The 26748-nt window shown below is 41.4% G+C and overlaps 1 protein-coding gene across 3 annotated transcripts in view; it reads left to right on the top strand.

Moving 5' to 3' along the window:
* Window positions 1-26748, top strand: part of LOC138202907 (ephrin type-B receptor 1-B) — a 156592-nt gene that overhangs the window by 49031 nt on the left and 80813 nt on the right. For all 3 annotated transcript variants that reach the window (XM_069157268.1, XM_069157267.1, XM_069157266.1), the window contains exon 3: window positions 14065-14746. In XM_069157268.1, the coding sequence (XP_069013369.1) occupies window positions 14065-14746 (682 nt within the window). The remainder of the gene's footprint in view (window positions 1-14064; window positions 14747-26748) is intronic.

The raw sequence follows: 26748 nt of genomic DNA, 5'->3' as shown, positions 1-26748 counted from the left end.
ACACACACACACACACACAGCACCTAAAGTGCATTTCAATGCATTCATAGCTAATTTGATTATTCTGAGCTTCTGACAGTAACTTGGTTTACAAAATTTAACCTTAATGGTAAACCGGGTTATCTTTATCAAGTTAAATGATTAAAATAAAATTTGTCAACCCAACTGGATTTATGCAGGAGAAAAAGGATTTCACGGTCATGTACCGTTGTAAACCAAAGTGGGTCACTTTGTATATTTTCATTTGTGCTGTGAAACTTAGTAAATACAATTCTGCAGCAGACATTGAAATATGAGCCTCTCTTTATTCAATATTTTTAATTTCATGAACTTACAAAAGCAGAATTGTGACGTGCATACGTTTATACTTGTAAAGTCTCAAAACTTCATAAAATTAATTAGGCCTTATATTTATGTGTTAGGTCAACATTCGTCATAAGGAGTTTTCAGCTAGTGGCAGTTCCTGAGTTTGATCAATTCTCTGCCGCTTCAAAACTTGTGTTAATAGGCACGAGCTTCTCTAACAAGCTGACTGACAATCTGAAAATGGAGCTTACATATGCTTACAAAGCAGGTGAAAGCTGTGTAGAGATATCGAAAGATGTACAGCTCGCAAATTCCACTTTCCGAAATCTAAGAAATGGCAGAAAACCTTTAGGACAATGAGCCAACGCATACTTCAAAATTCACCATCAACTACCTTAAGACACACAAGCTGAAGCTGAAGTACTGACTTAGCAGTCAGCAACCTTTACACATCATGCCACAGTTGGTTTGTTGTCTTTCTTTAAAGTTTCTTATATAAAAAAGTAGCAGCGTATTAACATTTGAAGAAAGGCCCATTTTCAATGTTTGTTTACTGCAGGAGGTACATTTACCTCTCTTTACTTTAAAGATCACAACATTTTTTAATTGGCCCAGGAGTGCCCAAACATTATCATTTTAAAAATTGCAGGAGCTTATACATGTGCACAACAACAAAAAAAACCCTAAAGCAAACAAACTCACAAAAAAAAAGAAAATCAATAACTTACACTGTGACAGCACTGAAGCAGAGCAGTACAAGACAAGATTGGGCAGAAGAGGCTCATCCTTGTAATCAAAAGTTTGAGGTTCCTGCTTTAAACTTTCAAAAAAGTATGTAAAACAGTTGAATTGTGTAATTTATTTCCACTATCATCACATTCATCAGCTATGTGAACCATCCAAATGCTGATTCCCTGCACAACCTATTACTAAGAAATAGTTGTCAGTACTGATTCAGACTGTGTTAGCAGAGAGAAAAAAATGTGAATGAACAATTTCATTGTAAGCCGGGGTTTTAGCTATCCAACTTGTGCTGTCGTTATAAAGTGTTTTCTAATTTCCTGCTTGATTTCTCACAGTAATCTGGTTTTCATGTGTGTGTGTGTGTGTGTGTATGTGTGTGTGTGTGTATGTGTGTGTGTGTGTGTGTGTGTGTGTGTGTGTGTGTGATGTAAACATAGACACTGTGCAGAGAAGACAATAAGAAAGATGACACATCGGGGTATTGTATGACAAACAGTCAGGGAGTGAATTTTATGAGGTGAAGGGAAACAGAGGAAATGAAGAAGAGCCGATGAGTAAAGTACTGGAAACAAGCATCAGCCGAGATGTGCGGAGATGCTATTAGGCTCAAAATGTTAACAAGCCTGTAGCATCATGCTACTGCAGGGAAATATACTGTCAAAATAGGAAAAAAACCAAACAGACTTACCACAAAGAATTAGCAATTTGGCCCATATACTTCTATATCTTTGACATTAAAAGATATGATATCAACTTAAACTCCCTGTTTCATGTTGAGAATAAAACAGCAGGTGGTGTGTGTGTGTGTGTGGGGGGGGGGGGATTCTGAATACAAATACAATGAAAACTAAAACAAATAAACTCTGGAGAAGGTGCTCCCTGGACACACATGTTAGAGAGACCAGGGTTTGTTTGTCTTCATGTTTTTATCTGCATCATTCTTGAAGGGAGAAAGAGAAATGCATTCATTAGGGTGGACGGGTGGGGGCTGGTTGTGATAAGGGGGGAGTGAGAGAGAGTGGGAGACGAGAAGGAGCAGGAAAGAGAAACGTGGTAGTGATGTTAGAGGGGCTGAATGGTTTGCAGGATTAGGGAGGGAGTTGGGGAGGGATTAGAAGAATCTGGAGTGAGCGAGGGTAAAGGATCAATTGGGTGTGAACGGGACCTAAAAAAGCAACCCTGTGGGTGCATGTGTGGAAAAAAAAAGCTGAGGTTAACTCATATGACTCTGGGAGGTCATAGGCAGAGTCCAGGCATTAAGGGAAGAGCCTTGGGGGGGGGGGGGGGGGGGGGGTGCTGAGGGGTTACACGGTCAGCGGGTGGCAGTGGCTGCGCTGACAGAGGCTCTGGGTGCTGTCAAGCGTTGAGAAACAGAGGGCAGACTAGTTTGGTTGTAGGGAGCTTGGAGAGGAGAGGGATAAAGAGATGACCAAGTGAGCAGAGAGAGGGGTGTGGAGGATAAATGCTGGGGGACACAACGGACAGGAAAAAGCATGGTACAGTGGCTCTGACAGCTCAGTGCACTATCACTGCAGGAAACACATGCAAGCAGACAAAACACAAGCAAATCAAGAAAACACCTTCACCAGTTTGACAGACAGCATTTAAAAAGACAGGCTGCAAATAACGAAAACACTACTGAATAAGGAACTACGTTGCAAATGCAGGAAACACTACAGAATTCAGAAACACGCCGCAAATGGAGAACATTTTACAGAATTCAGAAACACGCTTTATACAAAAAACACTAACAAATCCAGAAACAGGCTGCAAATAGGCAACAGAAAACAGAAATGTTTCCAGGGGGGTACTAAAAAGTGATAGACACTGCTCTGACATGCTAATTGTTGCCATGGTGACTCATACATATACTGGACTCCATCGAGCCAGCCTGTACGTTTTCTGTTTCAGAATCAGAATCTGTTTGTTTCAACATTTTATTGATATGATTCATATATCATTGCAAATATCTGCCATTAAGCTAGTGTTCACATTGTGCTCATTATCAACCGAATCTAAATGATCTGAGGATATACACGCAAGTAACTATTAAACAAGCAGTGCTATGTGGCTTTAACTGTGTTAGTTACTTTCAGAACCAGCAGTAAGGAACAGGCTCAGTTAAAGTTGGTCAACTGCGAGCACTTGATTAATAAAATTAGACATACATTGCTTAATTTGTTGAGAAGTTAACAATTAGATAACCATGACAATCTTTTAAAAGCAATCTGATCTCTCAGAAATCCATGAAATTACCATTACCTCTTAACTCTGTATTACTTTAGTAATGTGTTAAATTACGAGCCACCACCACGTAATACAGTCTTGAGAGGCTCTGGCTCTTAGCATGTGTCTCTGTGAGGTCATTTGTCCGTGTTTAATAAGACCATCACAATCACTGTTAAAAACTAGTTATGTTTTAAATTGCAGTGAATTGATCTCTCAAGAGTCACCGTGGCGTCAGGTTTGAGATGGAGGCAGAAACAGAATTCTGGAAATCACTTTGTCCTTCGGTTGTAGAGACAGAATAGGTCTAACCCAGACATGTTTGTTTGTATTTACTCTCATTTGTATTTCCAGATGTGGGCTCGTGTGTGCTCAGGCATAAATTCAAGTGGTTGAGAGTGTTGTTGGATCTGCACCTGCATGTGTGAGCACGCACAAGTGCAGGTGTTGTTAGAGGAGGGGCGTTTTTTTTTGCGTTCGCTCCCCCACTGCGGCCTGCGCTTCAGCAAAACTCCTGTGGACCTTAACTGGACAGGTGTCAGCATACACTCAGCGATTCCTAAAGAGCACGATAGATCCACAACGGTCATTTCACCATCTGCTGACCACACTCAATACATCTCAATTATTCATACACTGGAAGATAAGACAGGCAGTGGCTCGATGGGCATAAGGGAACACAGGAAGGAAAAGTAAAGTAAAAAGAAATGAGGAAAAAAAAGCAGAAGGCAGAGAGGAAGGAAAAGGGGGTTAATTAAATGCAGATAGTAAAAGTCAGAGAGCGATCGAGAGCCAACCACAAACATGGAAAAGGAACACTGTGGCAGCACTGACGGAGAGTGACCAAAAAAAACGATATGTACTTGTACCGAAGATCCGCATCCTTGTAACAGAAATTATTAAATCCACGGTCGGGCATCAAGTAAGACCTAAAGCAACTAAAAAGATAAGCCATTGCATAATTTAGTTTCTGAAGGTGAACTTTGTCTTAATGTAAAAGAGTCCAGAGTTTTTCCTTTATGTTAACAGTTCGAACACAGATTCCCTGTGCAGCAACACTATTAAATATTTGCCAGTACTGAGTCAAAACATGGTGGGGGACGGAGAGGAAATCAATTACTGACCAAATTAATGTCCGCTGGGGTTTTAGCTGTCCTACCTTTGTTGTAGATACAAAGTGTTATTTGATACCCTGAAACAATTAAGGATGGGTGTGGGGAGAATAATGAAATACAGCAAAAGGCAGAGAGGAAGGAAAAAGTGGGTTGATTGAACGCAGATAATAATAGACAAAAAAAAAAGAAAAAAAGACAAAGGGTGAGAGGGAAGGACGGAGGTGAACTCTGAACCTGCAGAGCTGAAATGGAACGAGAGGAGAAAAACAACAATGGGTCATGCTGGCTACACTTTAGTTACAAAATTACTGGCACGCAAACCCATGTTCCCATGCACACGCACACGCACACACGCACACACACACACACACACACACACACACACACACACACACACACACACACACAAAACTGATGGAAACCACTGCGAAATATATGAATTTACCAAGACATGAGCATATGCGCATGTTTACACATTCACCCATTTAACGTATAAACTTTTCAGGAATGAGGTACGGTTGAAAAGAAATTGAAAATGCGCGCACATTTGTGCAAATCAATACACATACACACGCATCACACATTGTCATAGCAGTGGGAGACCTGTTTCATTTTACCTCCATGGTTATTGAGTGTGATTTGGATGTGCAGCCAGACAGCTGAATTTGCTCTGAGCTCAGACACCGATATATGTGCTCATCATGAGGACTCGAATGGTAAGACAACTATCACTGAGATCACAACGCATCCACAGCTCTGTCTGTGTGTTTGTGTGTGTTTGTGTGGCTCTGTGTTTGGGCATTTGTGTGTCTGTTTGTATGTCCAATCCTAAACCTTACTTTAGTTCTGAATGTTTACTTTTTAATATGATACTTAAAATCCAAATCTTAATTGCAGAGGAGACTTGGTAAAGACAGTAGCCTCAACATGTTGTCACAGGAGGAGCAGAGCATTACAGTTTGTGTGCCACACAAACACAATATACTGTAGTTGCAAACTAAATCAGGCTGGTTTTAAAATGGGTGCCACTTCTCTTCATTTTTTATTTTTTTTTACCTCTTCTTCATTTTCTATTTTCCCTGGAAATGAAATAACATGTGGCTGGCTCAATTATTGATTTCCTTCCTGTGGATTCCCCATCCATATTTCTCATGTAAGAATTCTCTTGGATGTATCAGATACCAAGGACAATTTTTTTTTCCGTCAGAAGAATAAATAAAAGAACACAGTGATGGAACTAGGACAAAGAAAAAGAAAGGAGAAATGAGTCTACCCTTAATTTGGTAAGAATTTGGAGGAGTGGAGAAGGAGTGGCTGGAGGCTGAGTCTGACTTATGTGTGTGGGAGTGATTGTGTGTCTGCCCCCGTACTTGCAGTACCTACTATTTCAGCAGTCCTACGGAGTTGGCAGAAATAGAGGTAAAAGCTCTCCATTCTTCCTCATCCCTCTGCTGTTTTTTTTTAATTGTTTTATTTGCTTTTCTTTCCTCCATCTCATCTGTCTCAGAGCTTTGACTCCCTTGTTGCTCCATCTGCATCTACCCACCAAATCGCTCGCTTTATACATTTCTGCCCCCCTCCCCCCCCGTGTCATGTCGCACCATCTCTGTTCATCATATTTGTACCTCTCTAAATTACTTAAGCTGCAACTCTTTACATTCTGTCGGCTTCCTGGGTGAACTTCTCTCTGTTGCCCCCCCTTCCTCTACTTTCACACCATTACATTTTTTTTCTGTATGCTGTCACCTGCTGATGCATCAGAGCACACCTCCGGTTTCAACATACACTTGATGAGGAATTATTTAGTCTGCGTCCTTATCATCCTCTACAGTAGATCCATAAGGTTGCAGATGTAGTCAGACGTCAACCAAACACACAGCTTGAGCCTTTTACATGGGGTGACTCAATGCAATGTTGCTACTGGTAACTGAAAGCCTCGCTGAGGCAGTGTCAGCCGCATGGTTTCTCTTGAAGGTACCTGAGTGGGTGTTTACCAGGTGCATTGGGAGATACAAGTCTGAGGAAACAGTTCTCTGTTTCAGCACGATTACACAAACCTTGTTTTTGTCTTTTAAACATCTAGTTGAATTGATGAAGGTTTCCGAACCTTTTAGTTAATTATTTTTAGGCTTGTTTATTTATTCCTAAATGGGTAATTGTATAAACATCTTAATCAAGTAAGTATTTAAAAAAATAAACCATTTATTAATTATTTCACGCAGAGCTGCCCAAAGGACAATGTCTTTGTTTCTACAGTCAAAATCAGAGTCTAGTAACTCAGTTCATATTGACTCACCAAGACATTAAATGTCCAATCATCAGGACTACAGATGATGATAATATTCATCAGAGAATGAATTAAAACAAAATTGTGTTGCAATAATTCCATCAGTCAATAGTTAATACATTTTTCAATGGGAAACATTTTACAAATATGCTGTTTATTTGTTATTAAAATTTTACTTGATGTATAACTCACTTGTCTCTGTTTATCCATATTAAGCAACCTTGTAACTGTTCCACCACCCACCGGTCTCTATGAATTATGCCTGTCTCAATCGTTAGAACTTAATTTTTTTAAATCTTCTGTATGAACAATGAGACTGATTTGACTGCAGTTAACATCTTAATTTTCATACTCGATGGATGAAATTGAACAAACTCATTTAAATTTTCAGCCTGCAATTTTCAGTGAAAACAGTAGAGGCATGTCTTGTGTTTACTAACTGTTCAATCTAAAAGCATCCACAACCCAGCGGATTGGCTGGTTCATAATTCAAAAACTGCATGTGTTAATAATGGTATTATGAAAGCTTAATGGAGTTGGATATTCATTTAAATGACACAGCATGATGCCATATAATGTGAGTCACTTTCAAAATGTAAGAAAAAAGGCACATCAAAGGTATTTGAAAACACAGAATGAGACTAAATTGCACTTAATGTGTCAACACAGCACATTTCTTCAACAGTATAAACACATTTTGATAAAGTTTGCATGAAAGTCACCATTACGACTAAAGCAAAACAAAAAAGCCTTGATAGTTTTTTTTCCTAATCAACACGAAGAAGAACTAACTTGCTTAACGTCTCAGGCCAATACATGTATTGATCGGGGTGTGGGCGTGGCCAGGGAGCAGATTTTCAATGAGACACATTTTGCAGCTGCCAGCCAGACGGACAGAGTTCTACTCTGGCTCAGTCAAACTGTGTGACTGTAATTATAGAGTGGCTGGGATCTGGCAGGACTGGGAGTGTTTCAGACATCACCATTTCCTCCCCATCCATCACATTCAGCCAGGCGGAACTAGGCCTCAGATGCCCCGCAAAATAATCATTCCCATGCAACTGCCCTGACAGCAGCACTCATTCAATAACACAGCTGATCAGAAATGATAATAGCAATCATGCCACTGCATATTTTAGAGGCTGCCGTCTGGTTGTGTGTGTGTGTGAGGTGGCAGACGAGGCGTAGATCTCAGAAAGTTGGGACAGTGAGTGAATGAAGCTTCAGTTATTGTACCAAAGCAAACCAACTGTTGCTTTATATGACATGTCCATTCTTTCGACTTCAAGGAACAGACCCTAAGGTTGAAATGCAAATATGCTCATTAACTCAGACGGATTTGAAACAGCCTTTGGAAAGAAAAAACGTATCTGAGTTGCGATGACCGTCAGCAGTGAGCTTTGCAGAATGAGAAGAGCATCTTTCAGCAGGGGCATAAAGAGTTCAATCCCTATCTCAGCTTTTCATGTCCACCTATAATCCACTGTCCTTCTGAGACCTTGGCCTTTAGAAATCTGTCAATTTGAATGTCACCTGCATGTGTGCTCTTTCTTTTACTGTTTTTATCAAGAGCCAGCACTTTAAATGTGGATTTATTCATACCTAATTATTAAAAACAAACGGATTCTGTGAAGGTATATTTTCCCTGCCTCAGTACAATGCTGTGTTGTCATGAATAACAAATAGGCTCATTATTGAAATGTCCATCCCAAGCCTGTGGTATGAAAAACAATCTCGTCCTTGCCTCCACCCACATGTTTTAGTCCCGCAATGATAGATGAACGGACAACTCTTGGTTAGAAAAGTGCTTGCACAAAAATTCACTCAGGCTTACAGATTTAAAGACGGCATCCGAGCCAATCCAGAATTCCCAAAATGATTTGGGGAACACATCTAAAATAACAAAACAATCTCTTCTACTTCCTTTGAAGGGGAAGCTCAAAGTCCAGTGCTTTAACTGAAAAGGGCACAAAAAAAAAATCTGTTGTAAACTGCATCAGGAAAGTGTAGTCAGGGACAAAGCCAAAGGGAACACGGCTGCAGTGGGGGAGTGGTTCCATTTGGTCATTACTGTCTACTATTTAATACATCTCTTGCCTTGGGTGCTGCTGTAAAAAGCTCATCGTCAGACTGAGTAATGGGAGTTTTGACGGCCATTCAAGAAACAGTTGCCAGACACTCGTCTACTATTTGCGATGGCATTTTGTAGACCTTTCTAAGCAGAGGATCTTTAAATGTGGAAATGCTCTGAGCTGCTCATCACCCAGTTGTGTTCAGTGTCTGAGCATGTAGCTGTATTAAATGGTGCTGATGGATTTGAAAAGCAGTTTGTGAGTGTGACTCCGCTGAGGCTCAGACGGCGGACTGGAGGTGAAAGATCAGTCGAATAAATGCCCCAGCATTCAAGCCCCTCTCTCATCCGAATTGACTGAGGTTGAATGATGAGCTAAAAGTTGTCAAGCCCTTTACTTTATATATAGGTGGTTAAGCCAGAGCCACAAAAAGACATATTGCTACCAAATGCTGCCGCTGGTTTTATGACTGAAGGAAGAGTTGCAGCACATTAGAATAGAAGGTATATTGCTCATACTTATTGCATTTCATTTTGTGACATCCATTAGTTGCCTTCTACCAAATAGTCCAAGAAAAAAGGAGCTCTATGTACAAAACTCTGATACTAAATTGCGAAATGAAGGCACTTTTGGCGCGCTTTTGTTTACTTTTCAAAAACATCACAAGTTCCCTGAAGATGAGGTAAATTATACTCATTTTAATGTGACAAAACAACAGCACAGGTTCATTGTTGTTCTTTGTTGTCTACTCTTGTGCAACTCTAACATAGGAAGAGAGACGTGCAGAGGTTGAGGGAGCGAGTGAAAGCGAGGCTAAAAACCTGCCTCGCCAAGTAGCGAAGATATAATCTAATCAGTGTTTTCTCTAAGTGTTTAGTATGTAACAGCATTGTAACAATTAGAAAATGAAACTGACATATTTTTCAATGGCTCACTCAAACTCTTTTCGCCCACTCTATCTTCATCTTGCTTTATTTTACAATAGTACTTTTTTTTTTTTTTTTATTTTTTTTTTTACCAAATAACATTTCCATAAATGTTTATTCATATTCAGAATATTTTTTATTACTGGTCCCCACTGCTGAATTGTGTAAATGAGTGTTGTAAACAAGTTGCACCACCACTGAGGCTCATCTTGAACCAATTAGCAATTTTGAGCTCCACAAAATTTGTCCTGATGTGCCCTCAGAAACTACAACTTCCGGGACAGCAAGAAGGAGATCGGGAATAACAGCCCAGGACCTACATTAAGACCTTGGTTCCCTTTTGTATAAAATCAGGTTTCTGAGTTCCTAAAGATTTGCTCCTATCCTGCTCCCACAATGCCTGCTCCAAATTACTGATTAGTCCAGCCCTTTGGTCTGTTATTCTCCTTAGGTGTTACGTTGTACATCCATACTCTGATAGGTTAGTCCTCCCACCTCCGAATTGGGGCTGTGCTTGTCCCCAGCTCAGTATTGGATGCCGTAGTCCTCTGGAGCGAGACTTCGGCCATCTGAGCTGCTCTGTGTTATTTTAGTCTTTGAGGGTAATGGCAAGAGATCAATGTGATGAATGGTCTTTATGAGGGCAGAGTATTGATGGCTTGATGGCAGTGTGCTGAGGCTGTGGGAAGGGGAACATCAGCCAGAATAAATTACCCTCCCTCCTCCTCACTTCTCCCAGATTTCTCTCCATTCCCGTATTTTTCTTTTATCCATCACCGTGTCTCTTTTCCTTTTCTCCACCCTCGCTTCTCCAACTCAGCTAGCTGTGACTGGTCATTAACACAAACATTACGGGTTCCATGAATCCATAGCTCCTCCATCTCCTCGCTGCTGCTCATAAAACAGAGCATCCATAATGACACACAATGGTCACACTTGACAATCAGGGGCAGGGAAGAAGTGTTTCCTATATTACTGATAAAAGCAAAGCTATTAGAGTGGAGCCAGCGGGTACTTTTGGTCTGCTTACAAATGAGTGATGTGTAAAGAGGCTCTCAATAATTGTCAGGAAAAAAACAAGTTTGTGTTCAGCGTGATCAAAAATCATAAAATATAGATATAAGGTCATGCAGAAATGAGAGAGAGCTAACTTCATAGTGACACACAAGCGACTTAGTGATGCTCGGTAGCGTCTTTGCAACAGCTTCTCCACAGTACTCTGCATCCTTATTTCATCAAATTGTCATCTATATTCTCTGTTGGTCTATGGTGTCTTACCTGACTGTCACAAAGAGATCATTACATTTCATCACCTGAATTTATGGGGGATCTACAGCAGGGGAAACGCTTGAAAAATACCTTGTTCTCCTAGAGCTGATATCAATGATTGTTACGATCCCTCCCTTTCTGTTTGCTGTGGTTCAAGTGGCCTCTTCCTGCTTGAGCTTGCAGTCAGGGACAGTCGTTAAGCTAATGTGGTGGCACCTGTGTAGGCCTCTCCCAGTGCTCCAAATACCAGCCTTGTTTCATTGTCTCGCTTTCTCTCCTCGGCTGCACATCTCCTGGTTTGGTTCGGTTGACTTTATCTTTCACCTTCAACACTTGCATACATATTTATCACCCATCCATGCATTACATTCACCATTGACGCTACTCATCTTCACACCCCATGTTCATTTTATAGATTCACTTTTTAAAATTTTAAATAAAACTCTCCATTGACATTTCAACCTGTCTCGTCTCGCCTCCTCTTTGTCACAAGCGCTGAGCCGGTTTGTGACAATGATACATACCAGTAACATATTGTAGGTGCATAATGCATGGACTAAATATACACAGTTTAGGCCTTGTGTTATTTCATACACACATTCTTAAAGAGGAAATGGATGCAACGACGAGATAATCCATTATCAGTAAGGTGACAGGTGATGATGCCTTCCCGTTTCGCTCTGCTCTGGCAAGGTCACAGATGTCAGATGGAGTAGTGCAGCAGATAGATTTGGTTTAAATGATGTCAAAGGTCTAGGAAAAAGCAGGACGATGTAAATAGGGCCGAGGTAGAGTATTGACGTGACGAAGACATGTGCTGCTTACATAGATACCGTCCTTGTTTCCTAAATGCGGGCGTCATGTGTGAGGATAACAATAAAGATTCTGGATAACCAATAGCAACGCTCATACTCACAGTAAGACAATGTTTTAGACCTCCACAAGCAGATATGTGGCATGTAGCCTCGAGCACTCAGTAGCAAAACAACAGCTAGCAAATCAATATGTGGTCAGTAAACCATCAAATTATAAACAGCACCTTCTCTGACCACACACGAACACAGCATATGAGTACTAAGCGATGAAAGGAGAAGAGGAAACTGTGTCACAAAGTTTGATCTCTGCTAAGTAACTAATGCACCTGTAATAGTTTTGTTTGTCTTTGACACAATGGTAACGCTGAATATCCACTGAGGATGAAATAGAAAATTGTCGTTCATTATTATATGAGCCAATGAATTTCTGGACAGATACTGGACAGGCATTATGGGAGACGCCTCGGGCCTCTCTCTGGCTTGAAAGATGGTGGTCATTTGGCTAGACTGGAGGAGGAGAGGACCCCCTCCTGGACTGGAGCAGACGGGTGCAGAGGAGCCTAGGGCTGGCTGTATTAATGAACAGGCAGTGCTGAAAGGGACAGGTTCCTGTAATGCTGATGAATGGTCATTACAGAGCTGAGACGAGAGAAGGGAGCTGGAGGGGAAGAGAGAAGAGGGGGGGAAGAGTGGAGTGTAGTGGGCACCGAGGGAGCAGCAGTGAAAAAAGGCTTTAATTTGCACCTCAGATTTCTGTAAACTCATTTATCATGTCAGCGGTGTCACTGTTCGTCACGTGTCTCCTCACCCCGCCCTCTACGTGCCCTCACTGGAACCAAACCTTAGTGTTTTTCTCAAGATATGTCCACGTATTCCCTGTGTCAAATGTTTCCCTCACTGACATTGATTTTGTCTATTTTCAAAAATGTGATTTTTAACATGTATCCTGTACTGTATAGCATGTCTCACAACATTATATGGACTCCTCGAACGAGACTTCTGAATCTTTACCATCATTTGACTGCTTGTTGGGGCTACATCTGGAGAGCTACTATCTTCCCCTCTCCATTAAGCCTGATTAAGCAACTGGGGCTTTAAAGGTCAGAAGAAGGAGGAAGCACCAGGAGATGTATGTACACGAGAAACATAGACTGAGTGGAGGCCCACTCAGTCCACTACAGACCTCATTAACGTCTCCTCGCCTGCAGATGTTTGGATCATTGGTGTTGGGGAATTTGGAGGAACAAATCTCCGCACCAAGCTATAGCTCTAAATTAGACTATAAAGAATGGTAATATTACAGAGTGGGAGTGATCTGAGGCAGCAAGTTTCAAAATTGTTTCAGATCATCCTCATATTTTGCAAAATATTCATTTCAAGTCAGTGGGCTTTTTATGTGACTGTCAAGAAGCATGCAGCCTTTATTTTATTTTATTTTTTGCTCGGATGCTGTATGCTAAGGAAAAACACATTCCTCATAAAAATAGTTTCACAAATTAAAATATTGTATCTTGACTATAAGTAGAGAGTCTTTCTCTAATATGTTCAGCACAGCCAACTTCTGCACAGTCAGACGGTTATTCAAAAGTTTTCATCTGAAAGCAGGCTTTTTGGCAAGCTTCTTACTGTGATTTCTCTCCCCGATTCTTAGTGATTCCAGCCAAATCTTAATGGCACATTTTCATCATGATTTGGTGCATTGAGTTAATTCCCCCAAGGGGCTCCTGCTGCTCATCCAACATACTTTCTGGGTCACACCTGCACGAAATGGTTTGCAGCGTATTTCAGTCCAGCCTGCACATAAATGGCTCCCCATCAGACTGGCTCTTAACTGCCACACTGTCCCTGTCTTTTCTAATTGTAATTCAGTTGTGCATAATGTTTTACACACTATATTTTATAATGCATCAACATTGGCATAGATGGCAAATAGCATCACATCCAAAGTAATTACTCAGTTTGTGCATATACAGCGGGAGCACACATACTACAGCTCTGAGTGTATTTAGAGAAGTGGTGTTTTGCTGTTGTTGCTCTTAAGAAATTATTTATTATTCCTAAAAAAAAAAAGGGCATTTGTGTGTTGTCAATGGATGAATGAGTCCCACAACTCAACAGGCTGATGCGTTCTTGTTCATTCAGAAAGAACACTCAAATTTTGAGTCTTAGGGAGGTTACTGATAATCTCTGCGGATCAGCCAACATTCTCTATCGAAAAATGAGAAAGCACCACAGCCTTTTCAGAGATGATTACTAATCAGCCATGTTCACTCTTCTCTGCCTCTCTCTTTTTTTTTTATATAGTGGGAGGAGGTGAGTAGCTATGATGAAAACCTCAACACCATCAGGACCTACCAGGTGTGTAACGTCTTCGAGCCCAGTCAAAACAACTGGCTCCTCACCACCTTCATCGATCGGCGTGGGGCGCAGCGCATCTATGTAGAGATACGATTCACCGTGCGCGACTGCAGCTCCATCCCAAACGTCCCTGGCTCCTGCAAGGAGACGTTTAACCTCTACTACTATGAGACTGATGCTGTCATTGCCACCAAAGGCACAGCCTTCTGGATGGAGGCCCCTTACCTCAAGGTGGACACCATTGCTGCAGATGAGAGCTTCTCACAGGTGGACTTTGGTGGACGCCTGATGAAGGTCAACACAGAGGTGCGAAGCTTTGGTCCACTGTCTAAAAATGGCTTCTACCTGGCCTTTCAGGACTATGGGGCCTGCATGTCTCTGCTGTCAGTCAGGGTGTTTTACAAGAAGTGTCCAAGCGTGGTGCAGAACTTTGCAATTTTCCCAGAGACCATGACAGGAGCTGAAAGCACCTCCCTGGTCATTGCCAGAGGGATCTGCATCCCCAACTCAGAGGAAGTTGATGTCCCTATAAAGCTCTACTGCAACGGAGATGGCGAGTGGATGGTTCCTATTGGTAGCTGCACATGTAAGGCTGGGTTTGAACCTGACAATGGCAATGTCTGCAGAGGTGAGTAATAAAGTCTTCACTTTTGTCATAAACGTGCTGCAGTTGTTACGTGAGTGTGTTACTTCTAGCAGCTGAAAGCATCCTACTTACAAGCTCTTTGCTTTTCATTACTCACTTTCTTTTAAAATGATGGCCCGCGCACAATACAACAAATCAATTCATCTTAGACAGTTGACATGAATTTGTGCTATTTTTAGGCTTGTATATAACAAGGCATCAGCATAGCTTGGATCACAGATTTTCTGCAACATTGGAAGGGCTGAATTGATTGTGTTTCATGTGTTTTGCTGAGAATGATGTACCGTACTATTACCTTGATCACATCTACCTCTGGAGTACTAAAAAGGCACATTAGTATTGAGTTGTAATCTGGAGCGAATTTTCCACTTTTTGTACAACCTGCCTTACAGATGGTGGGAGGTTTGATTCTGCCTCAGCATGATGTGAGGAAGACTAAATTCTAAGGAATATTTAATAACTTGTACCTGAAGGGAAGGCTAATCTGCGTTTTTGGTTCAAGCTGTCACTTTCTCTGCCTTCCTGTGTGTCCTCTAATGCACCTTTACGCTCTGTACCTTGTTATTCTGACACACGCTCACACATACAAACAGAAAATTTGCTCAGGGTGTCTGATGATAATATAATGGCCTGGGGCTCTTAGTATTTTGCAGTATTGGTTGGCCAGCCTCTGGAGGTTAGGTGGAGAGTGTGTGGAGCCTAGATAAGATTGATTGACGCACATCTGCTCTGATCAATAAACAGATATAGGAGTGCCACATATCTACAAAGCACACCGTGTGTGTGACCGTTTCTACTGTATCCTTCTCGCACTGCTCTATATCCTCAGCGAAACACAGCCAGACACTTACATACACACCAAAGCAAACACATGCAGTCCTTGGCTCAGAGGGAATGACTTTCAAATGAAAATGAAAAGGCAATAGTTGGCTGCTTTCGGTTAGTCCATTAATAACTTTTGATTTTACATACATCATTTTTAATCACATGTAGAGATCACAAGTCTGTTGAGAACTGCTCTGTGTTTTGAACTTTTAGTACACTATTAAAAAAGTTTTACTGCTTTAATTTTTCAGGACTTAATTCAGCCTGATCAGTAGGACTGCTGTTTAACTTTTTGATTTAGATTCTCAATTTTTATGGCTTGTTTAACAAAGTTGTCTTCAAGAAGTGTGTGCCTTTGTTACTTTTTTTTCTGTCATTTAATAATTATATATATTTTTGGCACAGCATATTTAATTAAGCACCGCATGCTTAGGTAGGGGAAATATGTTTTAGTACAAAATCTAACTACAACTTGAATGGTTTTCTATTTATGTTCTTGTTAAATGCATTTTCTGTTATAAAGCTACATTCAGTTGTCATAGCTGTTCACTAATGTATGTTAAATACAGTCTGTTCTTTGAAGGTTAAAAATGTAGGGAAATGTTCAGTGCAGGAGTTTTTAAAGCAAACTAACCAAATAACCTTGCCTGTCCTCCAACGCAAACAAACCTACAGGCTTAAATGGATGAATAGTTTTTTGCCCTGCAATCTTACTTGATGCTGATTCATGTCTTTTTTTTTTGTTGCCCATCCTTTCTCCACAGACTTTTCTTTTTTCCTCCACTATTTACCTCCACCCTACATACCCTTACAGCACAGTAATTGGAGCCTCAGGTTTCCCTGAGAGTTGGTACAGTAGGAGGGTTATTGTGGCTCGTATTAGTGGGGGGCATTGGCATTGTTGTGAACTCCACAAACACACATGGGCATGCGCACGCAGTCCCCCGGCAGGCACCGCACTACAAAGGTGCTTTGAACACAGGAGGCGAAGTATATTTCCACTAATTCCCACAATCCCACTGACTTCCCTCTGTAAGTACCCACAGCAAGTAGACTTCCTGCAGAGTTAAGTTTGACATCTCCCTCCTTCGGATGGAAGTGCAGCATTATGGGAGGTATGAAACACAGCCTGCAGAGAGAGGGAGTTGTAGTATGTAGCTAGTTGACTGCAGCATGCATCTGTGAAATGTGCTGTATGTTGACCTTAATGCTCAGGACAAACACACTAATTCACATACAAGCATGCATGAATAAAAAAGCGCAGTACAGAAGTAACAGATGATCGAGCCATCTCTATATCTCTCATAACTAGCTCACTCTGTGGGGAATCTCTTCCTCTCTCATCTCCACTGAGACGCCCCTCCAATAACAGCAATCTTAACCTTTTATTTTTGATGCGGTCTCTTTTCGTGGACTTGTAATCCATTATTTAAACAGGGAAATCTAACCTTAGAGTGCTTGTGGAAGTTGAATACTATGGGCAACCAATCAATTGGGTGTTGGTGGAATAACACGGCTTCAGCATTGGGGTTAAAGTAATTGCCCATTAGAGATAAGGTAACAGCAACAGTAGCAAAAAGACGCGAGAGTATAGTTCCATGCTGAAATAATTATTCTCTGTGAAGGCAACATGAAGGAAAAATTTTGCATAGGAAAGGCATGCACCGTAGCACCTAATACCACAATTACTTCAATTTTGATCTGTGTAAAACAAGGTGGTCATGTATCACTATACACCAGGGTTTCCAACTTTTTTTTTTCCTCTGAGAGCTGTAGTGTACGAAGGCTGCTCATGTTAAGTAACATTTATTCACATAGCAAAGCTCCACCCAAACCAGCTGAATAAACTTCTTTTATGTGAAGAAATTGATACTCAACACACACATTTTTTATCACAACAGCTAAAATTCAACAGCATGTGCATGTTTTTTTTAGTATGCTTTTAATTTGAAAAGTCTCTGCGTTCTGCTTACCTGCGGCACAACTTTTATCTCTCACTCACTCAGTGACAGACACTCGCTTTATGTTATTTACTTAATTTATGAGCACCTGTTTCTTTTTAACTTAGTGTGAGAGTCTCTGCTGTGTTTTGCAGGCACGTTGCAGGTTGCGATAGTTTTTGTCCTCTGATCTCTGTGTGTTTCACAAAGGGTGGAGCTCAAGCTCTTTTGCACTTCCATGGTGCGTAGCAGACTCAGGTGAAGGAGAGCAAGGGGACATTTTCCACTTGTAAATTGATCCCATTGATAGCATCGTTCTCTAAGACTAGAATAAATAAATAAATGCTGAAATGGATCGCCACATATACCTGGGCGGCCCACCAAAGTAAGTCTATGTATGGGAAACACTGCATATTGTTCAATCTAACCGAGTGTCCTTATGTATGTTTGTTTGTGTCTGTTGCCTGTGTGTGTGTTTGTGTGTGAGCCTCCCAGTACCTGATTGCACTTTCTCCAATCGATATGTTTTAATTAGTGACAGGTAGCCTGGTGTGTATGTGTGCGGCCTGTTGTCAGTTGGGCAGAGAGACCATGTAGAGTTGTTGTGCTCTGTAACGATGATACCAGCATGCTATCCTCATTAACCAGCTCCCCAGCTCCCACACAAGCCATTTGGGTATCCCCCTCTCTCTCTCTTTCTTGCTTTCCCACTGTCTCTCTCTCTCACTCTCTCCCCCTTGGCTATGTAAGCAATCTGCTAAATATTTTATCACCTCCCTGTTAAATCGACCAGAGACACTCCAAATAGCACCCCACTACCTCCACCACCGAAAACCTTGTCTTGTGTGTGGGTCCTGCACAAGTATCTACGACAGACTGATTAGATGGCATTACCGTACCTTCTCATAATTGTTGTTGTGATCTCCAGCTGAGTGATTGATAGACGCACCTTGACTGTGTTTGCTTTACATCTGTTTTGTTTCTGATCTGATATGGTCATTGATCATTTTAATGTTCTTTGTATTCTCCTATATGAAGTGATTAAAACTCAGTGGCAAGCTAATTATTCTAAACTCCTAAAAGTGAATTATGTGGCATAAAAATTGCTTCACACCAAATAGGCCTAAATTATACACTTTGATAAGCAATTTGAAACTTTGGACTGCCTATACCTCATTTTGCTTTAAGCAGTTTTTACCTGTGAGGAACTACATTTTCTCTGAGCTGATAAATGCCTGCCGGGAGTCTATAAAGCTGGCAGTCTTTTATGAGGCCCTCCACTATAGTTTGTCTTATATTGTAATTGGTTGACCATGCTCAAAGCCCTATGCTTCTGTCTCCTTTTTACCTCAATGGGCCATTCCTATGCAAAACACATAGCTGCTCTCAATCTCCTGAACTGGCGGGCTTGGAGAGGGAGGATCGTGAAGGCAATGGAATGGAAGGAGTATTATTTCAGCTACTGATTGTTTTTAAGTGAATGTGAATTAGATATGAAAAAAATAGGACAATGATTCAATGGCTCATCAATATATGTGAAATCATCTATTCATGGAATATTATATCATCCTATCAATCCATCCATCAGTCCATCCATCCATCCATCCATCCATTCGTAATCCAATGAAATATCCATGATTATGTATTTTATTTAGTCGGGTATTTACGTAATTCCTCACCCGAGCAGCACTATAGACCTACGTGGCAATATGAATCTTCTCACATTTTCCCTCACCGTTAGGCTCCAGCAGGCTTCTGACATGCTGGCACATTAATATTACAAATATTCAAATAACTTTATTTAACATTCTGCAGGCTGACAGTGGCAGCGGGAGATTCACAGCCCATTGAGCAAGTGCGCTTCCCTGGGCTAAGTGCCGATTCATCATGGCTGCCTTCTCCTGTCTAATGGCAGCCATCATGAGGCATGAGCAAACGCGCGCGCACACACACACTCACACACACACACACACACACACACACACACACACACACATAGAAAAACATATTCCTTCTTCTGTGTGTGCATTTTCAAAATGTCAAATGTAGTGATCCAGGCACATAAATCACATTATTAACCCTAACCTAAAACCTTATGAATCTCAATATAAACTCCTCTAGGGTTCATTGTCATGGACATCAAGATGCATGTTTATTTCTCTTTACTAGATTCTAGCTGTAGAAATACAAATACTGAATCTCTTCAGCCATTTTCACATATTTGGAGCTCTAAAGTTTGGCCTTGGAGGCTATGTTCTCTAAACTTTTAGTTTTACTGTTTTCTAGTCCATTGAGGTTTTTATTACTTCTTTAAATGTCTTATCTGAGTGTAAATGATCTGACAGACATGATCCGCAAAGGCCCGGTACCCTATTAGAGCCAATTCCAGTCCATTTGGCCTTGTCTACTTCTGTTCCACAGAGTTTACTTCATTTGCAGAGAAGCATCCATGTGTACTCACCATCACACAACAAAACACACATAGACACATCAACATCTGCTAAGTCACCTTGAAGCCCAATTAAGTAAGCATCTGACTCTTCCTGTTCCTATTAGTCTTATGGAAGCGAGGACCAGCGAGATGAGGACAAAATGGAGTAGTGGGAGGAAGAGACAGTGAAAAGCTATAAGAAAAAAGAAGAGTGAAAGACTTCTTGTTTCCATGGCTCTCAATAGACTGAATAGGGGGGATGGCAGAGAGCAGTGGTGAAAGAGCGTGACCCAAACAAAGACTCTTTGAATTTAAGGCCCAAACAGAGTGTTTATAATGACCCCAAACACAGATGCCCTGCTTTCACTGCAACGACAGAGTCAACCGCTAATGATGCGAAGGGAATCCAGAGATTTTGCTCACACATAATGGAGATACCCACCACAAACAGAGCTGTTTTTATCCCCTATGGAGGGGCACATACTCCTGCTCCTATTATTTTTTTCAGTCTCTGTATTTCCTGTCAGCTGCTCCTTTTTTTTAATTTTTTTTTTTTTTTTATCTAGTCCTCTCACCTTCAGTCCTTTTTAGGCCCAGGTCACTGGGCTTTTTCTGAGCCCTTTTATTGTCATCTCTCACTTGGTCTTACCCTCAGCTGCTCTACAGGAACTTTTTTTTTTTTACGAAGGATCCTTCCAATTTGCTCAAGCCAAATCCCTTTCAGTTCTTTTCCTCTGCTTCCGTTCCTCTTTTCATCTCTCCTCTCCTCTCCTCTCCTCTCCTCTCCTCTCCTCTCCTCTCCTCTCCTCTCCTCTCCTCTCCTCTCCTCTCCTCTCCTCTCCTCTCCTCTCCTCTCCTCTCTCAGTGATGGACACTGGGTGTTGAGGCCAGTCAGGGACACAGAGAGACAAAGGACCCCTAACATTCACCAGATGGTTGGGGCTTTGCTTAATTTGCCCACATCACCCTCGCTGGCAAAACATAAAAGCGCGGCGCTATGAGGGCCCCCACTTCATCCTCTCACCCGAGCCATGACCCCCATCAATCAAATCTCTCACTTTATGCTTTTATATTATGATTTTACATTTAAAAACACAACAAAGACACCATCAGTAATGCTGTGAAAAAGTCTGGGGTTATATCACTGCATTGTCTTTTGAAAGAAGATAGATGTCAAGAGAAACGTCAGTTTGGACAGCATGTAAAAAAACTGTCTTCAGCCTCCTTTGACTTTTCTTCCTCTACAACTCACCCTGTCTTTCTTCTCTCCTCTTCCCCCTCTGGAGTATTCTCCAGCAGGCAGTAATGAAGCAACACGGTGGGCTTCTCCACAGAGTGCCCTCTGGTTTTGAAAGTACAAACATTCCTCCTCTCCATCGCCCCTCATTTGTTAGTTCTCCTTCTCCCCTCATCATTGTTCATCAATATGCACTGTCCCGCTAATAAAACAGCCAGGTATGTTTGGTTTGACGGCAGAGGGACACATTTCAATTCTAGCAAATTGTTTCATCCCTTTCTGGACGTTATTATTAGCACGATGATAGATGTGGATTAGTCAAGGTTACGTTGTGGAAATTGAGGACTGACGTTCTAATTAGAATTGAATTGCAATTACGGTCAGGCCAATATAACTCTGTTCTTTCCACTTGCAGTAACAACTACCTAACAAAGCAACCGCCAAGAACTGGCAGTGCATCAGTCTAAAACAAGACCCAAATTCTCTATTTCTGAAGTTTATGAAAGGGTCAGTTTACCCAAACACATTTTCTGATTTATAAGTAATAATAATAATCAAGCTGTACCTTTTGTGAATTATAAATACTTTTAGTTTTACTTGACCAATTTTGAAACACTTCACCTCCTCCAGTCTCTCACTTTTAAGAAGAAAGGACATGATGGTCTATGATTGGTGATGTAATGAAGGCCTTCCTTAATTTTTGAAAGAGATGTTGCAGTTGAATTTTTTTTTTGTTATTTTAATGATGCAAGCAGCACAAACTGTTGTGTTCAGGCGGCAGCAGAAATTTAAGCGATAACTCAAAACCTGTGTGCAGAAAACAAAAACTATCTCTAAAAAGCAAAAAACACTTTTTTTTTTTTTTTTTGTTGGGGGGGGGGGGGGGGGGGGTGTTAGTGAAACCTCAACCAACTAAGAGTGGGCATTTATTGTGTCATAGGCTGTTTAAATCCTCTAATCCAAAAGTGTATTTCCTCCATGCTCTGCGTTCATTGTTAGTCTGCATCACTGCTTGAAATCAATGCAAAGCTGAAAATCTCTAGACTTTGGGTCAAAGCAAGCAAGATGTTTGTTGTCTATCATTGAAATGCTGTATGCAAATGTCCAACTCCACACACATCAACGTGGACACGTGTCCGCCCACTCACACTCACAATTTCCACAACCTCAAGCTAAACTTTGCGTGTCCTATTTCATAACCTAATCATATTTGCTGTAATTCCAGCACACTTGAAGCAGACAGCATTACAGTTCCACTGCAAATGCACCCTAAGTAAACATATGTGAAGAATTATGTCTGTGTAATTTATGTTATGACACCATGCATTATCTAAACCAATTCAGCTCCCCATAACTGGGGAGGTCACATCAAACATGACCTCAAAATCTTCACAATATGCAATTATGCAGCAATTAGACAACTCCCATAATCTGCATTGCACTGTGTCATTGTGTGCATGTAATTACATGTTTTCCCTGACAGTTAACACAGCCTGTACTTTTCAGGGTCAAGGCATGTGGTTCTGCAGAAACCAGAGGAAATGTCTCTTTTCGGGCTAACAGACAGAGAGAGCCCACAAAGCTTGATCTGGAAGACACATCTCTGTGACAGATTATTGATCTTGGCTTTGCTGTCTCACCTCATGTCAAAGAACCACTACTATGACTGGAAAAACTCCCACTGGATAAGGCATTGTGTGAATTTTGAATCTTCAATGCAAGATGTCGTTTATGTGTGTGTGTGTGTGTGTGTGTGTGGGGGGGGGGGGGTATAAGAGAAATGATGCAATTTGGTAATCCTCTTTCTTGGGCCCTTTTACTTTGTCCATTTTTTTGTTTGCTGAGTTCCCATACCGGCTTTGGGGGGCTGCAGTTTGTCTCCCAGACTGGAATTAGCATAGCCACTCTTGTAGTTAGATCTGTGTGATGCTTCATCTGCATGTGTGTGCTCCTGTTATGTGTATGTGTGTGTATGTGCAAATTAAAATGACATCAGAGAGCTTATCCTCAGGGACTGAGGCAAACCCGCCTTAACACATCTTCAAAGCGTGTGTGGTTTTTTTTTTTAGAGATTAATAAAGCCTGACAGACAGTCTCTCTCTTTTTTTTTCTTTTTTTTAAACTGTATTTTGTAATGAAAACTCATCACAGCACCATTATGCTTTAACTGTGCGCTGAGTGGGAACTGAGTGTGTGTCAACAGGTTGAGTGCTGCCTACACATTGCAGTGAATGGTACAGTCTCTCTTGTTAGGTGGCTGGATTGATTGCATTTATTGTGCACCATAGTTAACAAAATTTCAGCGACACATAATATGACGTTCTATGTACTAAACCAAAAATAAAAAGATAAAAGATGAAGCATAAAAGCACAGTAAATGTCAAATTATGACACTGCTATTTTGTATATCGATCTGAATTTTGAGCATTCCTGACATTTCAGTCCTCACTAATCAGATTAGCAAAATAAAAATAGACCTCAGTTTACTGATGTGTTTCCTCACCTTTGGACATTGTTGCAGTAGCTTAAACAAGGTGAAACCTAATCCAGCCAACACACAAAATCTGACGAATTGAGTTATTATGGTCAAAATAGCCCCTTCTCTATGTTCTCTGCTTTGGAGCAGACTTTCACAGACATGCACTGGTATCATGGAAAATGGAAATTACACTGCCTTTTGACTCACACCAATGGAATTAGAATTGCAATTAATGGATATGGATTATTCCACCATCCCATTGTGCAGCAGAAGCTTGTTTACCAGTGAGTGCAACGTCTTCTGTATTCAGTCTCTCTCATTCTTTAAAAGCAATTGATTCTGTGCAACATCCAGATATGTAATCTACCCTTGGTTCCACTCTTTGTTATTCTGCTACACTTGGATTATATGGCCGCTTTTAAAGACAGGATGTTATGTTTCTCAGTAGTAGACTGACTTTTAGGCATATCTTGCAGCTAACATATAATAATCCTTAGCCTGTTTGAGGGCCAAAACCTATAACAACACCCTTCAAGAGGAAGTTTGTAGTCACGCACGTCATCTAAGGCTCAGCTGTAACTGAAGAATAATATGGAAGGAAATATATTTTAAAGAAGTGGAAATATTATTTGAAAGATAACACAACTTACCCTCTAACACTGTTTTATGATGTCTATACAGAGTGCTTACAAATATATATAAAAAAAAAAATCTCTGAAAGAGCAGAGATGCTATCTCAGTGCTGGGCCAGCATTACTGTGGTGCTGGTCCAGTGGTATGCTTCTCAAAGAGAATGATATCTGATTAGTCCAGCTATAGCTGACAAACAAATGGATTTGCTATGTCTCGAATGTTCTCTGGGGGAGTTGGATGGGCTGAGATACAAAGACACTGCTTTTGTGTTGGAGCCAACGCGAAGCATAATAAGACCCTTTGGGGAATGAACCAAACACAGAGTGATAGGGACACAAAAGCACACATGCTCGTACACTCAGTCAATTACACAATGTCTCTGCCTGCCTCTCCCCTCCTCTCTTTTTCATCCTACCTATCTTTCTCTCTTACTTCCCTCTAAACTGACCTTTATATCACTGGCTGCCATACTTGCCCTATCATTATGTGTTTGGGCTTTGTAGGTCTTTTGAGTTTCTTGACTCTAACCAAGTTTATTGTGTCAGCCAAGTCTCATGCCAGACTTCCACAAACAGGACACCACAGCAGCCTGTTTTTTTTATAAGTTTTAAATTGTGTGTGGACGAGCATGTCTGTGTGTGAGTGGACGAGCACGTCTGTGTGCCTGACACCCATCATGGCATGAATGGGCCCTCCTATTCCCTCCTGCCTTTATTTTGCCTCTCTATCTCATCTTTTCTGCCTCTTTAATTCCCTCTCTACCACTGTCCTGCTTCTCTCATGCTCTGCTAGGAGAGCAGTCACAGTGGGAGTATGACAATAGAGGTATTAACCAAATGCATACTGAGCTTGCCTGACTCGCGCAGTCAACGTGAAGCTTTTACACCACTAATGCCATGTGAATAGAGCTGCTGCTCCCTGAGAAACGCCTCCACAAGCACTCAGACCGAGGGGCCTTTTTCCTGGCTCTCGTGACCTGGGTCCACATCGCCTGCGCTCGCCCCCTTCTCAGAACACACAGTTTTTCATTTTCCTAAATCCCTAATCTGAATTGGAAGCCACTCTATTGTGGAAATGATTTGAGAGTGGGGGACCTCGGCCAGACAAAAGGCGTCGTCTTCGGCTGACGGTAGAGGCCCTCCTTAGCCCTGTTCCTCCCTGGCCATTCTTCCATAGACAACCTCGAACAGACGGAGCTAATTGTTCTATGGAGAGGAAGAGTGATGGGGTGCTGAGAGGATGTTCTGCTTAACACTGCCCCCAGTGGAATACCAATGTGACAAAGAGGAAGATGAATGCAGATTCAAGAGACAGATACAGGACTAGAGCTACCTTCTAAAAAAAAAGTTCACAGTTTATTTATCATTTAATCCAAGTCAGAAGAAACCCTGTGATGCTGGCTGATAGTAAAGTTTGGTTTGATTCTTCGGGGTTATAGTGCATAAGACTTTGGAGCTGGAATGTGTAACAAACTCAGAGTGAAGCTTTGAAGTGTAATGCTGTTGCCCTGGGCTTCTTAGCTCCAGGGTCGAATGAGATTACACCCTTGATCTGTGTTAGTGCCCTCTGATCTGAAGGATTGCAACACAGTGTGTGTGTGTGTGTGTGTGTGTGTGTGTGTGTGTGTGTGTGTGTGTGTGTGTGTGTGTGTGTGTGTGTGTGTGTGTGTGTGTGTGTGTGTGTTTGCAGGCACATGTGCATGCTGAATTTGTCTGAGTATGTTTGTGTAAAAGAGTATGTCTAAACTGATTTACATATCTATGGGTTATGTATCTTTTTCAAAAGTGCTGTAAGCTGTCACGATTGGCCTCTGTGTGTGTGTGTGTGTGTGTGTGTGTGTGTGTGTGTGTGTGTGTGTGTGTGTGTGTGTGTGTGTGTGTGTGTGTGAGTGTGTTTGCAGGCACATGTGCATGCTGAATTTGTCTGAGTATGTTTGTGTAAAAGAGTATGTTTAAACTGATTTACATATCTATGGGTTATGTATCTTTTTCAAAAGTGCTATAAGCTGTCACGATTGGCCTCTCTCTCTGTGTGTGTGTGTGTGTGTGTGTGTGTGTGTGTGTGTGTGTGTGTGTGTGTGTGTGTGTGTGTGGTGGGGGGGTGTTCGAGTTAGGGTTACACATGTAGACATGTAGTTGTGACTGTAAAAACTGTAAAAAAAAAATTCCCCTCGGGGATTAATAAAGTAAATACCTACCTACCTACCTACCTAAAGGTGAGAGGGAATGCATTATGTCAAAGTGAGACAAATGTGTGTGTCTTTGCGTGCGCGTGTGTGTGTGCATGTGTGAAGCGTCCATATGTCGGTGTGCTTACATGGTCAGCCCATTTCTAGCCCCCTCCTAGAAATAGATTGTTAACTAATTAGTACTGTTGTTGGCCTGATCTTGGGGTTTGCTGGGGCACCTCTCATGCTGCAAAGCTTATTCTTTCTCCCCT

The sequence above is a fragment of the Embiotoca jacksoni genome, unplaced genomic scaffold (assembly GCF_022577435.1).
Source record: "Embiotoca jacksoni isolate LCO1_2020_lvr unplaced genomic scaffold, fEmbJac1.0.p SCAF_22, whole genome shotgun sequence".
Lineage (NCBI taxonomy): Eukaryota > Metazoa > Chordata > Actinopteri > Embiotocidae > Embiotoca > Embiotoca jacksoni.
This window is presented reverse-complemented; position numbering and strand designations above follow the sequence as displayed.